This window comes from Emydura macquarii, unplaced genomic scaffold, assembly GCF_026122565.2.
Source record: "Emydura macquarii macquarii isolate MOO-44397 ecotype Brisbane River unplaced genomic scaffold, CSIRO-AGI_Emac_v2 contig_2636, whole genome shotgun sequence".
Lineage (NCBI taxonomy): Eukaryota > Metazoa > Chordata > Testudines > Chelidae > Emydura > Emydura macquarii.
This window is the reverse complement of record NW_027132773.1, coordinates 37,724,888-37,738,912: the sequence shown is the minus strand read 5'-3', so window position 1 is coordinate 37,738,912 and position 14,025 is coordinate 37,724,888. Positions and strand designations below refer to the sequence as shown.

General features: G+C 38.7%; 1 protein-coding gene across 4 annotated transcripts in view; it reads right to left on the bottom strand.

The window, feature by feature from the left end:
* SRPK2 (SRSF protein kinase 2) overlaps positions 1-14,025 on the bottom strand; it is a 268,546-nt gene that overhangs the window by 60,533 nt on the left and 193,988 nt on the right. For all 4 annotated transcript variants that reach the window (XM_067564493.1, XM_067564496.1, XM_067564494.1 and 1 more), the window contains 2 exons: positions 12,588-12,613; positions 11,008-11,254 (listed from right to left, as the gene is read on the bottom strand). In XM_067564493.1, the coding sequence (XP_067420594.1) occupies positions 11,008-11,254; positions 12,588-12,613 (273 nt within the window). The remainder of the gene's footprint in view (positions 1-11,007; positions 11,255-12,587; positions 12,614-14,025) is intronic.

Here is a 14,025-nt window from a genome sequence, read left to right as displayed (position 1 = left end):
ACCAAGACTGGAATTTGTACCACTCTGCCTGGCAAGTCTTTCTATTGGAGGTTTTTCTGTTGTTAACCAGAACGTCCAGCACTTCAGGAGACCATGCCTTTCTGACTCTGACATCCATCCAAACACCAGAAGATCTGATGGAAGTCTGACGGGGTGAAATGCTGCTTATTCATCCTGACTCAAGAGATCCCAGCATTAGAAGCAACAGAATTGGAAGACAGGCAAATAAGGTCTGGAAACCAAAACTGTCTTAGACATGCTGGAGCTATAAGGATGACCTTTGTTTTGTCTTGTTTGATTTTCCCCAATACCCTTGTGAGCAATGGGAGCAATGAAAAGACAGGCATATATCAGTTTCATGACCATGCGTCCACCAGGGATTCTGGACCCTGCCATCCCCTGGAAAAGAACATTTGACACTTTGTGTTTTTCCCAATGAAGTCCACTGCTGGACACTCCCACTTGTGAAAGATGAACTGAAGCATTGAATTTTTATTCTCCCACTTGTGATCCATAGAGAAATGTCAGGTCAGGTTGTCTGCTAAAGTGTTCTGGAGAATTGGCAGATTAAATGCTGAGACCATGATATAATGTTTTATGCACCAGTTCCATAACTGCACCACCTCATGCACAGGAGAGACAATTTTGCTACTGGCTGTTGATATAAAACACTGTTGCTGTGTTACCTGTCACAGTTTGGATAGATTGTTTTCAGATCATATGGAGAAGTTGTGTGCATGCACTGCAAACTGCTCTGAGGTCCGGAACATTGATATATAATAGGAATTCTCTAACAGTCCATTTGTACTGTACTTCATGGTGGTCTATGCGAGCTCCCCACCAACCAATAACCAGTCCGTCACTATGTTTTTTGTTGAAAGGGGAGGAACATAGGGTATTCCAGTACATACTGACTTTGGGTTCTTACATTAGTGGACATTATCATGAACCTTAACTATGCTCTGGCTGTGTTGGAATTTAGTTTTACCCCGATAAATTCTATCTGCTGTGTTGGTACTAAAGCAGTCTTTTTTATGCTGACTGTTAGTATGCAAGTTTAGAACAGGTGGAGCACAATGTGTAAAGATAAGATTTGGTCATGAAATCTGTGACTTTCCTAGACCTCCAGGACTTCTGGGGCAGAGCTGGAGCAGCTGTCAGCCCTGGGACTGCCACCGAACAGCTGATCAGCCAAGCTTCCCTGGGGCTGCCACAGTACAGCTGATTGGTGCAACTGCAGAACAGCTGATCAGCTAGCCAATCCTGGTGCACCACCGATCAATTGCTCGGTCGGGCTGCTGTTGAACAGCTGAGCTAGCCAGCCCACTGGAGCTGCAGAGCTAGAGCAGCTACAAGCCCCTACAGCTCTGTTTTCCTCCCTCCTCAAGGTATTTTTAGAAACAGTCAGGAGCAGATTGAAGTTCCCATGAATTTTTGTTTATTGACCACAACCGGTCCATGATTTTTACTAAAAATACCTGCAACAGAATCTTAACCTTAACAATGTGGATAGAGTTACTTTTCTTTGGGGATCTGTAGAGGAGTGAGTCCAGGAAGGGGTTATGAGAAAGGACCTAGAGATCGTAGACTATAGAAAGAATAGTTAATGGGTTTTGTGCTTTAAGATAGAATAGTAAAGTATATAGCTTGGGAAAAGGGCTGGAAGGACCTGATAAGGGCAGTCCGGACGCTAACACACCACAAATAGAGGGCGAAAATAAGAACGGATGAGCTGACCACAGCCGGTTGGGTAAAAACAGGAAGTGCCAACCTGGTCACTGTGAACATGTCACATGACGTAACCAAACTGACCACAAAAGTGACACTGTTCACTGGTTGGTTACATACTGATCAAGGTGATCAGTTTGAGGGTATTTAAACCCTCTGAAGTCAGTCGCACTTTGGACTGCAACCTGCTGGGATCCTCGGTAGCTGGACTGAGCCCTTCTATGAACCAGCAGCATCTGAGGGACGGCTAACACTTATCAGAGTCGACTCGGCCCAAAGGGCTTAGGGAAAGAAGCGCTTTTTGGTAATGAATGAAAGTACACTTGCTTTAAGATAACTAAGAGTTTACAAGCGATTATCTGTCTGTAAGCATGAGGATAATTAGGAGTTTACAAGTGATCATCTGTCTGTAAGCACAAGGTAGTAAGTAATAGAATTTGTGTACTATAAGAGAGAGTTTGCAAGCGACCATCGGTCTGTAAACACAGTTTACAAACGACCATCTGTCTGTATAAGGTAACAAGGAGTTTACAAACGACCATCTGTCTGTAAGCATAAGGAAATAAGTAACAGAATTGTGCACTATAAGAAATGAATACATGCATGGTAGAGTATTAGACCTTTGTATCTTTCTGATTTTGTGTTTGTATTAGTTATGTCTATGTACTTTGTTCTTTACTAACGAATAAATAAATGAGCAATATTTCTTCAGTTGAAACCTTGTTCGCATTCTTGTACGGTCATCCCCGTACCTCAATCGAGGCAACTCCTCTGCCCTCGGAACCCTGTGACCCTAGAGTAAAAGCCTTACCAGCCATTTTGGGTCCACGGAGTTAGGTTGAGGGAGGAATTAACAGAATAGACAGAATTTACCTGCTTACTACAGAATCCCTGGCTGGAAACAAAGAGTAAAGGGTGGGCCTAGGTTCCCCTTTGAGCCCACTAAGGATGGTGGGGTGAAGATCCCTGGAGAGAAGGACTGTAAGGCCTGCTAAACTACAGTTGTGCTGGACTCGATTTACCTTTGAAGGGGTGGAACTATATGTGACCTGGCTGAAGGGCCAAGTTATGATAAGAAATAGATGACTGCTGGGCCAGAGTGGCTGTGAGCAGGAGGCACCAGAGGAGAAGACCCTGCTATGCCACATGCAGCCATGAGGTGACATGTGGATAGTCTACAATCCCAAAATAAGAAAACATGGTTCTCAAATGGCAGGCAAGAAGAGAGACGGGGGATCTCGTAGAATGATCATCACAGCTTCTGTCTGAATTATCAAAGGAAGGCTTACTAGTTATGGCCCAATACAAGGAGGCAAGGCAGAAGATGATCGACTCTTCTGGAATTTTTGTCACTTCCTTGTGGGCTCAGAATGCCTCTAGTGCTACTAAGTCATTGTGCGATAATCCTCTGTCTAAGGAAGGACTGAGGTGTATTGTATCTCCTCTTTATTGTAAGGGTAAAAATATAAAAGGATCATAGTGTCACCCAGAAAGCCTTGAAAATTTACAGGGACTCAGACTTCTCACTGAAAAAGTTGGGCCCTTCAAATGGAAGATCCTCCACTGTGGCTTGGACTTCCTTTGGATTCCGTATGAATGAAGCCACAAAGTTTGATGCATGACTACTAATGTTGCCATCAAGTGGGAAGCTATATCAGCAGCATATAATGCTGTTTGCAACAAGGACCCTTCTATCAGCTGACCTCCAATGATTAAAGACTGGAACTGCTCTTTGTATCCCTGTAGCAATTTATCAATAAAGTCTGTGAATTTGTTGTAAAAAATAAAATCCTATTTGGTCTTGGGAACCTGATAGTTCGAAATCCTGAATTGTGGGTTTGCAGATGAGTAATTTTTTCATCCAGTCATTTCAGTTCCTTTTTATGTGGTGTCATCTAAGGGCTTGTCTTAAGAACAGGGTAACATGCTACACGGGCGTCTGATTTCAAAAGCATGCTAATGTGTTGCGCATTAATTTATCTGTGTTGAGCCTGCTGGTGTGCATTAAAGGTTCCATAGTGTGGTTTAACACAGTACTGTTTCAAAAAGCACTATGTTAAAGCACATTAGCAAGGTCTACACAGAACAATTAATGCACCGCATGTTAGTGTACTTTAGAAATCACACCCCTGTAGAGCATGTTGCCCCACTCTGTACACAAAACCTTAAAGTGGAGTTGCTTACTCCATTCATTTGTAGCCACCACAACTAGTAAACCTTGGACCGGGTTGGAAAACATGGCACATAATACTTTCTGTACATTCTCTTGGATGTTGGAGAAATAATTACTGGAGTCTGCCGGACAGATTTAGTAGGCTCTAATAGCACCTTATTAACAGGTAGGGCACTTCATCCTAGCATGGTAGTATGTAAGATGTCTAAATGTTTAAGAGGAGCTTCCTGAATATACTTCAGTGGAATCTGGAAAGCCTCAGCTACTTGTTACATTAGGTCCTGAAAGCTCCTATAACTGTCTGGGCATGATGGTAATGAAGGAATCATTGCCTGACGTGAAGAGGAGGAGGAGGAGAAGGAGGCAACAGCTTGTGGAACTTACATGTCTTCCTCTTTGTGATGTTCTTCCTCCTCTGACTGTTCCTCTAATTGTTGGGTTTGAACTGGACATTCCTGATACCGAGTGGGCTGACGTCTCTGAGTCAACCCCCAGTGCATGAGGATGTATGAGGTAATGCTTCCTATAAGTACCCCAGGGATTCTAAAAAGGCCACTGAGGGACTCTAGATGAAAGAGGATGGGCCCAAAGAGATGGGTACCATTGAACTTGGAAAGGTCGAAAACTCTACCCACAGAATGGTGCGACATCCTAGATCCCATTTCAAACTAAATATCAGGGGATGGCTCCCAAAGAGAGAAATTAGGCAAATCTACACCACCTTGCTGTGAGTCTGATGAACACTATGAGAAATCAAACTCAAAAGAAGGAGAAGCAGAGGCAGGAGTGGTAAGGAGTACAGTCTGACTTACAGTCAGTACCAGAGAGTCAGTCAAAAGCAGTGAAAGTCTTGTAATTCGTACCTGGGGTAAATGCGTATCTCATAACAATAATGGTGTTCAGGTTCATTAGATACCTGCAAATGCCTCAGTACCAGTGCTGGCAAAGGTGTGTGGTCCCTGAAATAAAGTACTTGGTACCAACTTATACGGTGCTGACCAACTATTGGTGTCAAGTGTTTCCTCAAAGCCAATGGTGCAGACTGTTTACCCAGTGCCAGTGACTTTGCTAGAGCCAATGGTTTACATGGTGCAGAAGGATTTCCCAATGCCATTGGAACAGATGCAGTCAGCATTGACTTCTTCAGTAATGCTCAGAGGGATTCTGTGTGCAGAGATATTTTGTCTCGCTACTGAACAGTATCTTTTATTTGTACAGGTGTAAATACCTGCCCTTTCCTGGTTACTATGCGGCCAGTCCGCCGTCCATTCTAGTATTCAGGAGCTAAGATAATCTAAAATCAAGATCTAACCTATAAGTAATATTTATTATTCAATTAATTTTAAAATTAAATTAAATTACATGAAAGGACAGTTAAACATAGTCAACAGGTCAATAGTATGAAAACTAAAGCCCATTGATAAAATTTAAAATATGGAGTGTGGGAGTGTATTATTTGTACCCTGACCTGATGGCTACCTAAGTGGACACTTACAGCAGGCCTGGTGGTGGACACCGGGTCAAGTGAGGCTGCCTACAAGGAGCTGGAAGTTGGCCACTTTCACTCAGGCGCCTCACTGGCAGCGAGTTCCTAGGACTTGGCCGCCATCCACTAGATAGTAGAAAGTATTCAAGGTCGTAAACAAGATAGTTGTGTGAGCTAAGAAGCTACCAGTAATATGTAAGCTGTTCCCGTGTGAAGCAGGTGAAATCATATAACAGCCAATCAGCAATTGCGTGATTATTGTAAGCAAAGGGGATTAAAAGATATATAAGCTGGAAAGCAAAATGAAATAAACGATTCTGCTTGCAATCATATTGGTTGTTGTGCTTTATCCGGCCCCGCGTTGGACCCAACAATGGAGAATAAATATATCTAAAATATATCTAAAATCCACAGGATACACGAAATGAATGTTCGGGTTCACTGTTTATCGCTAAAAAGAGCCAACATATCCGTCGTAGCATACATAGCAAGTCTGCACACACTTTCTTTAAAACTTTTAAATTTATCAATACCTAAAATTTTAAAAATTTCATAATTTCTTTCACTCCATTTACCTCTCGCCCCAACCACAAATCCAAAGAAGTGGATGATCTTCCCACCAGTGAGCTGCAGCACCTCCTCCTCCAACTCAGAGTAGTATGCCTCCTTCTGAATGTGGGCTGCCTCCACACTGTCAGCGTTGTCTTCCCATCTAACTGTGACATCCACAACGGCTACCACTCCTTCCTTTTCAAAAGTGAGGTCGGGTTTTCTCAACATCCCTTCTTTATTATGAAGGTAAGGTTCAATCCAAATTTTACATCCTTTATTTCCTACTTTATCAATTAGTGCTTTAACTATTCTATTATGTCTTTTAATTCTTGCTTCTTTCATTTTTATGCACTGACCAGAGATATGAGGAATTGTCTCTTTGACCTTACCACACCATCTACATAACCCTTCCTCCATCTTCCGTCCTCTTGCTAGAGCTTCCCTGGTGGGAAAAACATTCGCTCTCGTTTGCAATGCCGCAATCAGAGAGGAGGACCTGGCCAAGCAAGGATATTTTAAAAACGAATTACTAATACCATCATTTTTAAAATATTTAATACCAATTCCCTGACATCTTAAATTACTCCATTTTAAAAACTCTTCATCTCTCCACGTTTTAGGATTAGCCGTTTTAGCACTATATATTAAAATTTTCTCCACTAAATTTTCCCCAGCATATAAAAATGAGAAATCTATCCAATCATCTTTGGAGACAATATGTCTCCTCCATTTACGAATTAACATGTTTGGAATTTGGGTACTAAATTTTGTAACTGCTAAACCCCCATCTCTAGTTCTAGCATAGAACAGCCCGTCAGTTGTACACTGGGGAAGATGTAAAATCTTTTTAAGAGTGTTCCTAACTAAAACATCTAATTCATTTAACATATAAAGTGGCAGCTCGATTAAAAGTAATTCATAAAAAACTCTCGTTAAAATGTAAACTTTTAAAATTATCAATTTCTGCGCAGGTTTTAACGGAGCCTTACATAAACTTTCACACCAATCAATTAATTTTTCCTTAGGGGAATTATTAGCCACTCCCACCCATGGATCTTTTCTTGCACCTAGATATCTTTCAGACTCACCAGGTTGAATATAATCAATTAATTCATCACCTAATCCCCATTTATCTTTTGGGTTGATAACATATGTTCCCATACTTGGGAAAATATGAAAGCCCTTTGTCTTTTTAACATTTACTTTTAAACTTGAATATTTACAAAACTGATTAAGAATTTTTAAATTCTTAACCATCCCCTTATAGGACCTACTTAATATAGCGATATCGTCGGCAAAGGCCAATGAAGTTATCTTTCTACCCTGCACTATAAAACCATCTCCTTCATCTTCCAATTTATATAAAAGAGGGTCCATGGCTATATTAAATAAAATAGGGGAGAGCGGGTCACCTTGCTTAACTCCACTCTTAATTAAAATAGGTTCTGTCTTATCCTCACCAACACTAATTTCAGTGTAGCAATCTGTATACAAATCCTTTACAATATCAATAAAACTCTCTGATATCCCAAATCTCTTTAACCCCTTTAAAATGTGACCATGGCCAACCGAATCAAATGCCTTAGCAAGATCAATAAAAACAACAGCTATTTCGTCTTTATTTTTCTTGGCCCCTTTAATTAACTTTTCTAAAATCGATATATTTTCCTCACAGCCAGAGGCTGCGATAAAACCTTTTTGTCTGGGGCATAATTTAACAGCACTTGATAATCTTTTAGCTAAAACTTTTGTATACAACCTAATCCAAATCGAACCAATAGTCAATGGCCTCCAAGATGATATTTTCTTCAACTCTTGTGGATCCTTGACTTTAGGAATTAGGATTGTACGATTGCCTTTAAAACACTCTGGAATCTGTCTATTTAAAAACCAAATATTAAAAATCCTTACTAAAATCCTACTGTCTAAATTATAAATATCCCATAAATCCTTAACCTTAATTCCATCTGGTCCAGGAGCACTACTATTATCAATCTCTCTTAAGGCTTCTCTAATTTCATCAATTGATAAAGGCCAATTTAAAATTTCATTATCTACCACTTCTTTTACTTTTGGCCATCCTCTGGTATTCCCATGTCCTTCTCTACCCAAAATTTCTTTATAATAGGTTTCAATCTCCTTAACTGCTATCTTACATGTCGCTTTATCAGGTTCTCCCATAATGATCCTAGCCAACCTTTTCTTATCTTTTTCAAAGAGGGTTTGATAGAATCTAAATTTAGCTTTTCTCCCAGCATATTTTCTATTTCTATTATATTTATCAGGAGGCTTACCCACTCTTCTTCCTTGTTTCCCATTATCATTCTGTATATTATTTTCTTTATTATTTTCCAAATTCTCTACATCTTCATGAGGAGAGTTCATCAACAATTTACATAATTCCTCAAATAATCCCCAACCTTCTGCGACAGTGGCAGAAGCATTTAATTGCTGTTCAATAAAATCCAATTTCTCTAAAATACGAGCCCCATTACACCTAACTCCTGTTAAAAACCTATCAATTAAAATTTTATCTTTTAAAGGTTTAATTTTCTCACGTGGAGGAATATCTTCTAAAATATCTCCCATCCCGCCCTCTTCCCATAAAACCATAGAATCTTCATCCTTTTTAACCTTATTCTTGGCCAGGTCCCTCCTCTTATCTGATATTTGCTTATTTGTTTTTGTTTTTAATTCACTTTCTATACACTTATTAATATTTCTAATCCCTGCATATTTTATTTCAAGCTGAATCAATAATTCAATTTCCTCTTCTGTCCATACCCGAGAGCGACTTGTTTTCCCAACCACTCTAGCTTCCTTTCTTTCCTCATTCCTCACCGCAGGATGCCTATGTTTGATGTGTTGACTCCGCCCCGAGCAAGTGTAGAAGGCAGACCCACAGATCGTGCAGGCATACTTCTTCTCTGAGTTATCCACCTCCTTGGGCCTGCACTTGGGGTAGTGGCAAGCTATGTTATGGAACTACGAATATTTACCACATTTTTTGCAAATAACTCTTATTGAAGTGCTTTTATGTACATTATTTATATGCTTCGCCCATTTACCGAAACTAGCTAGAATTTGTGAACATATAGGGCAATTAAAACAATCTACGGGATATTCTAAATAAAATATTCCCTCTTTAAATGAACTACTCTCTTTAAAACTAGCTGTATTCATAAAATTTGTATTAAAATTATCTCCTAAAATATTTCTTCTATTTTCCATAGAATCATGTTGTAAATTATTAAAATTGGTATTATTATTATTAAGGTTATTAAATTCTATTAAATATGGATCATCAAAAGAATCTAAATATTTGTCATAAAAGCTAGATTTAGAATCGATTATCTTAAGGTCACTATATAAAACATTCGTAAAAGCCATCGGTAAAAGATTAAAATCTAAAACTTGGCTCTCACTAAAATCCTCTTGTTCCTCCCGAACAACACTCTTCTCTCCAACTCGGAGATTAAAATCATCCATAAAACCAGCTATTCCATCTTTTACTCTATCTATAGCATAAGGAGATAGCATTGGTCCGGCTCTATGAATAACACCCCTAATCAATTTAACACTACTAGCCGGGGCATCGAAACTAGTAGCGGGGGCGTTTTTAACCCGGTCCAGCGCCAATCCGGTATGAAATAAAATTTCTGTTTTCTCCATAAATTTAAAAGATACTACCCTTCATAGGCGGAGGCTTACCCTTACCAGGGGGAGGCTACCCTTTCCAAAGCCTCACCAGTACCCTTATTGAGACATTATATCCCCATAGCAGCAGAGAATTTCACCCTCTTCCTGTTGCCCTGAAGATTTATGGGGGGGAGGTCTGCTCCTCCTCATCTTAGAAAAGTGTCTCCCACCATGCTCTCTTAACTCCCCTGGAGATTTCCTACCACATTTCTGTGAGGAATGTGCCCTAGAACTAATGGATATAGTGTCAAATAGGCCACCCTTCAATCCTGATGTCCATTGAACACGGGGTCAGAGGGATCCAGATCTGAGGCTATCCATGTGGAACAAGCTAACAAATACATTTATAACCTTGCTTCCCTGGATTTATTTTTCCTTAGAGAATGATCTGCAGACACGATAGTTGACAGAGATGTGTGACTTTCCTAAACAAAAAAAGGCAGTAGTGCGATAGTCACCCAGGGGAAAAGCCTCACACAAAAGTCACATGTTTAAAATTAGGGAATTTTGACATCACTAAAGGAAACTTCCCTCATTAAAAGAATAAATGAAAGAGAAGGGAAAAAATTCGGGGAGGAGTAAAACCCTTTGAATAAAACTACATTATTTACAGCTACAGCCAAGAGGCCAACAGCTATACTAAATTTTAATTAGACTTGGCAGAATTTGATTTTTTTAATATAATTTTGACAGATAATATCAATGTTAATTTTTAAGCTTTTTTTTAATACTTATCGGTTTAAATTTTCACGGTTGGGCAGTGTCAGACAGTAATTATTTAATGACAGTAGACACAGATTCAAAAAGTTAAAACTTTGTAACTATTAAAACACAAATTGTCAACATCATGTCAATATATCCTTACATCAAACTCCTAACAACTTTTCAAGAAGCATTTTTCTTACTTTGCCTATCTGTAAATTGTGATTATGATCAATGAATCTATTTTTGTTAGTTTGTGAGTGTACAGCGAAATCAATGTTTATCAACATTTACTGATAAATATCCAATCCTTCCAAGCTTAATTATACTATATACAAAGAAAAATATCCTAATACTATCTAAAAATATTTAGAAAAAAAAAAATCTACCATCTCACATGCATGGACATATGTCGCAGCTACAGGACAAGCACCTGAAGAACAGCAATGTATAAATGTTAACATTTGTCTCTCTCACTATCACCAATAAAAGAAATTACCTCATCCACCTGGAACCAACTACACTGCATACAATATAAAACCTATTAGTTTTAAAGATTTTGTGGGATTAATTAATAATTAAAATAAACCAGTCTCAGAAAGTACAATTAAACTTCCATCTCAGACAACAAATTAGTTTCAGTATCAATAAAATAGAAGTTACTAACCATCATCATTCCCAGGCTCTTCATCTGCTACCTCCTCTAAATCAGCTGTTTTTAGCTTGACTTCTGGGTGATACTCATCTTCTTGCTCATTTGATAGTATAGCTGAGGTTACATTTTCTTCTATTTTTTTCCTTTCAGCTTCTCGCTCTAGTTCTTCTATTTCCTGCAGGCGTTTCTCTAGTAGCTCAGCTTGCCTCTTCTGTTTTTTTTTCAGTTTTTTCTTTTTGTTTTTAGATATTTTCCCAATCTACAACATTTAAAGAAGATAAAGTCAACTGATTATTCTTTCAAGCATCTCACATCAAAATTTAAGATATTTTATAATAGCTTAATATTTACAAATTCTAGATACTATATACCATATTAAAGAATTTGTTTTCTCCATTTAATCTTCAACTCAAAAAGCACTTCAGGTTATATAAAGCAAAAAAAGTTACATAACTCAGGCCAGGAATACTCTGCTAATTAAACTAAAAATCAAATTATATGGAAAATGGTTCAGTAAAATTCACTTGATTCATCTAATCTTGGCGAACAGCAACATCCTTAACCTTTAGTCTACTATTGATCATGTTCATGCATATGGAAGGTACTCTGCTAATAACATACTAATTTTTTATTACTTCTCTGGTATTCCAACTCAGTAAAAACACAACTGCTAACAATCAGCAAATGGATGTAAAAAGATGAAGAAATTATTTTAAATCATCTACATGTTGTTTAGTTACAACTGTAAAAATGAAAAACTGTTTTATTACCCACTTCTTGTCAAAAACATATGCATCATTAATGGCAGAAGGAAGTGATAAAAACTCTAATTTTATATACCAAAAGGCATGAAAAAAAGGAGCTGCCAGGTGCAGTATCAACACGCAGAAGAAAAATTAACAGGTCAGAGATAGCAGACTGATGTAGTTTTACTGTAACATTTTTACTCCATTTTGACTTTTATTTAGGTATCATTTGAATTTTGAGTTTTCTAACATATATGAAGGTTTTCTTCTTGTGGTCATTCAAAATTATTGATTAAGTGTGGGAAATGAAAGGTAAAATTCTGCTCTCAAAGGTTCTTGTATAGATCCCATAATCTTCAAGCAATTGTGCAGCACAGTCAGAAATAAATAACTGAAGTCAATGGGCCTGCTCACAGTGCATAATATTAAGACTGCAGGATCAGAATTATTCCACATGAAAGATGAAAAATAGCAATTCCTCAACTTTGTTCTGCATGAGGATATTATTATAGCTTTGGAGACTGCTCATGAGAGGGTAAATATTGTGCTTAAAAATGCAATGACATATTTTGCCTATAATTCATATTTAATTCGCTTTTGAAACTAATGTATCATTACTATGAAAGAAAAAATGTATCTTAAAAAATAATTGCTTGATATAACTTGCTGCAAAATCATGAGAAATGAGCAAAGACTGCAGAACTGCACAAAAAGTGCTCATTTAAGGACAAAAGATATAGTCAGAGGAGCCTTCTGTATGGAATGTAAAATGACAGCAGTCTAACAATTAATAATAACTACAGGACAGAAAGATTCTTTTGATATGAGTTATATAAGTGTACTTACAGGTTTTTGTTGGGGGGCAGTACTCACTAAAAAAGAAAAAAGAAAGTCAAACTCACAGGAGAATGTAAGTGTTTTTACAAAAGGATTCTGAAATAAAACATAAAATATTATCTATTGCAAATCAGCACTTTTTCATATTTATCCGTACGTTAGTATTTTGTCTCTTTAAAAAGTGTCCACAAACCTAAAACAATTAGTTGTCTTCATTGGAACAAAAGTGATATGCAGTGGATTCTCTATCACTGGTAATTTTTAATTCAAGATTGGTGTTTTTCTTAAAGATATGTTGTAGTTCAAACAGAAATTAATTCAAGAAAATTCTGTGGCCTATACAGGCTGTCAGATATCTGAGGCCTGGTCTACACTACAGACGCCTGGTCAAATATCTGAGGCCTGGTCTATACTACAGAGTTAGGTCGACATAAGGCATTTTACATCGACCTAACTGTCAGTGTGTACACTACGATGGTGCTTTTACCGATGTAAGTCGCCCACTACATTGTCTTAATAGTTACAAAGGCGCAAGAGGCGAAGTGCTTAGGTCGATGTAATTATGACAGCACAGTTTCCATGTACATACTGTGTTACTTACATCGCCTGTTGACTGTCAGTCCCGCACTGGGCTGACAGCTGGAGTACCTCCCACTCCCCCTGACTCTGACAGCCCAAGCTATCAGCTGGGTGAAAGTTCACAGCTGGAGCCCCCTCCCAGCACTGACAGCTTGAGCTCTGAGCCCAGCCTGGGGCTCAGTTTCACAGCGGAAAACCTACCAGCAGTGTAATTAACATTCTTGTCAGTTTCACGGCTCTTATTATTTCACATTTTGTCTCAGGCATCAGCTGTCAGCCCCAGGGAGGAGGGCTCAGCTGTGAGCCCTGCGTGGACGTCAGTGCCCCACACTCCGTCTGTTGATGCCCCACTTCAATCGGTGCAAGTGCTCCTGGTGAGGACGCACACCACCGGCAGAAGGAGGGCAGCGTGGACGCCAACAGCCAATTTAATTTCTGCAATGGTTGTAGATTGACCTAACTTAATTTTGATCTAATTTTGTACTGTAGACAAGCCCTTAGGCATTTGGGAAGGCCTATGGTGTAAAGGGCCCAACTATTGGTCCACAAAATGAGCTTCCCCAAGGCAAATTAATCTGTGCATATATCTGACTCTATGAACAGAGAGAGAAACAAAACATATCATTTAAACTCTTCTTGGGGGTCTTAGAGAGCCAGATCAGCCATGTGCTATGTTCATTTTGATTCTGGTTTTAACTATGAAATAGCATAGAAGAAATATCTAAAACCTCCTGTAAACACCAAGTAACTACAAGGCAAAAAATGGAAAAACTTGAGAGAAGCTCTCTGGACACGGAGCAGAGGTCCCAATACTGCAGGTAACTATGCAAAGAAAAGAAGTGAGGCAGTCTGAGACTGCAAAGCCCTT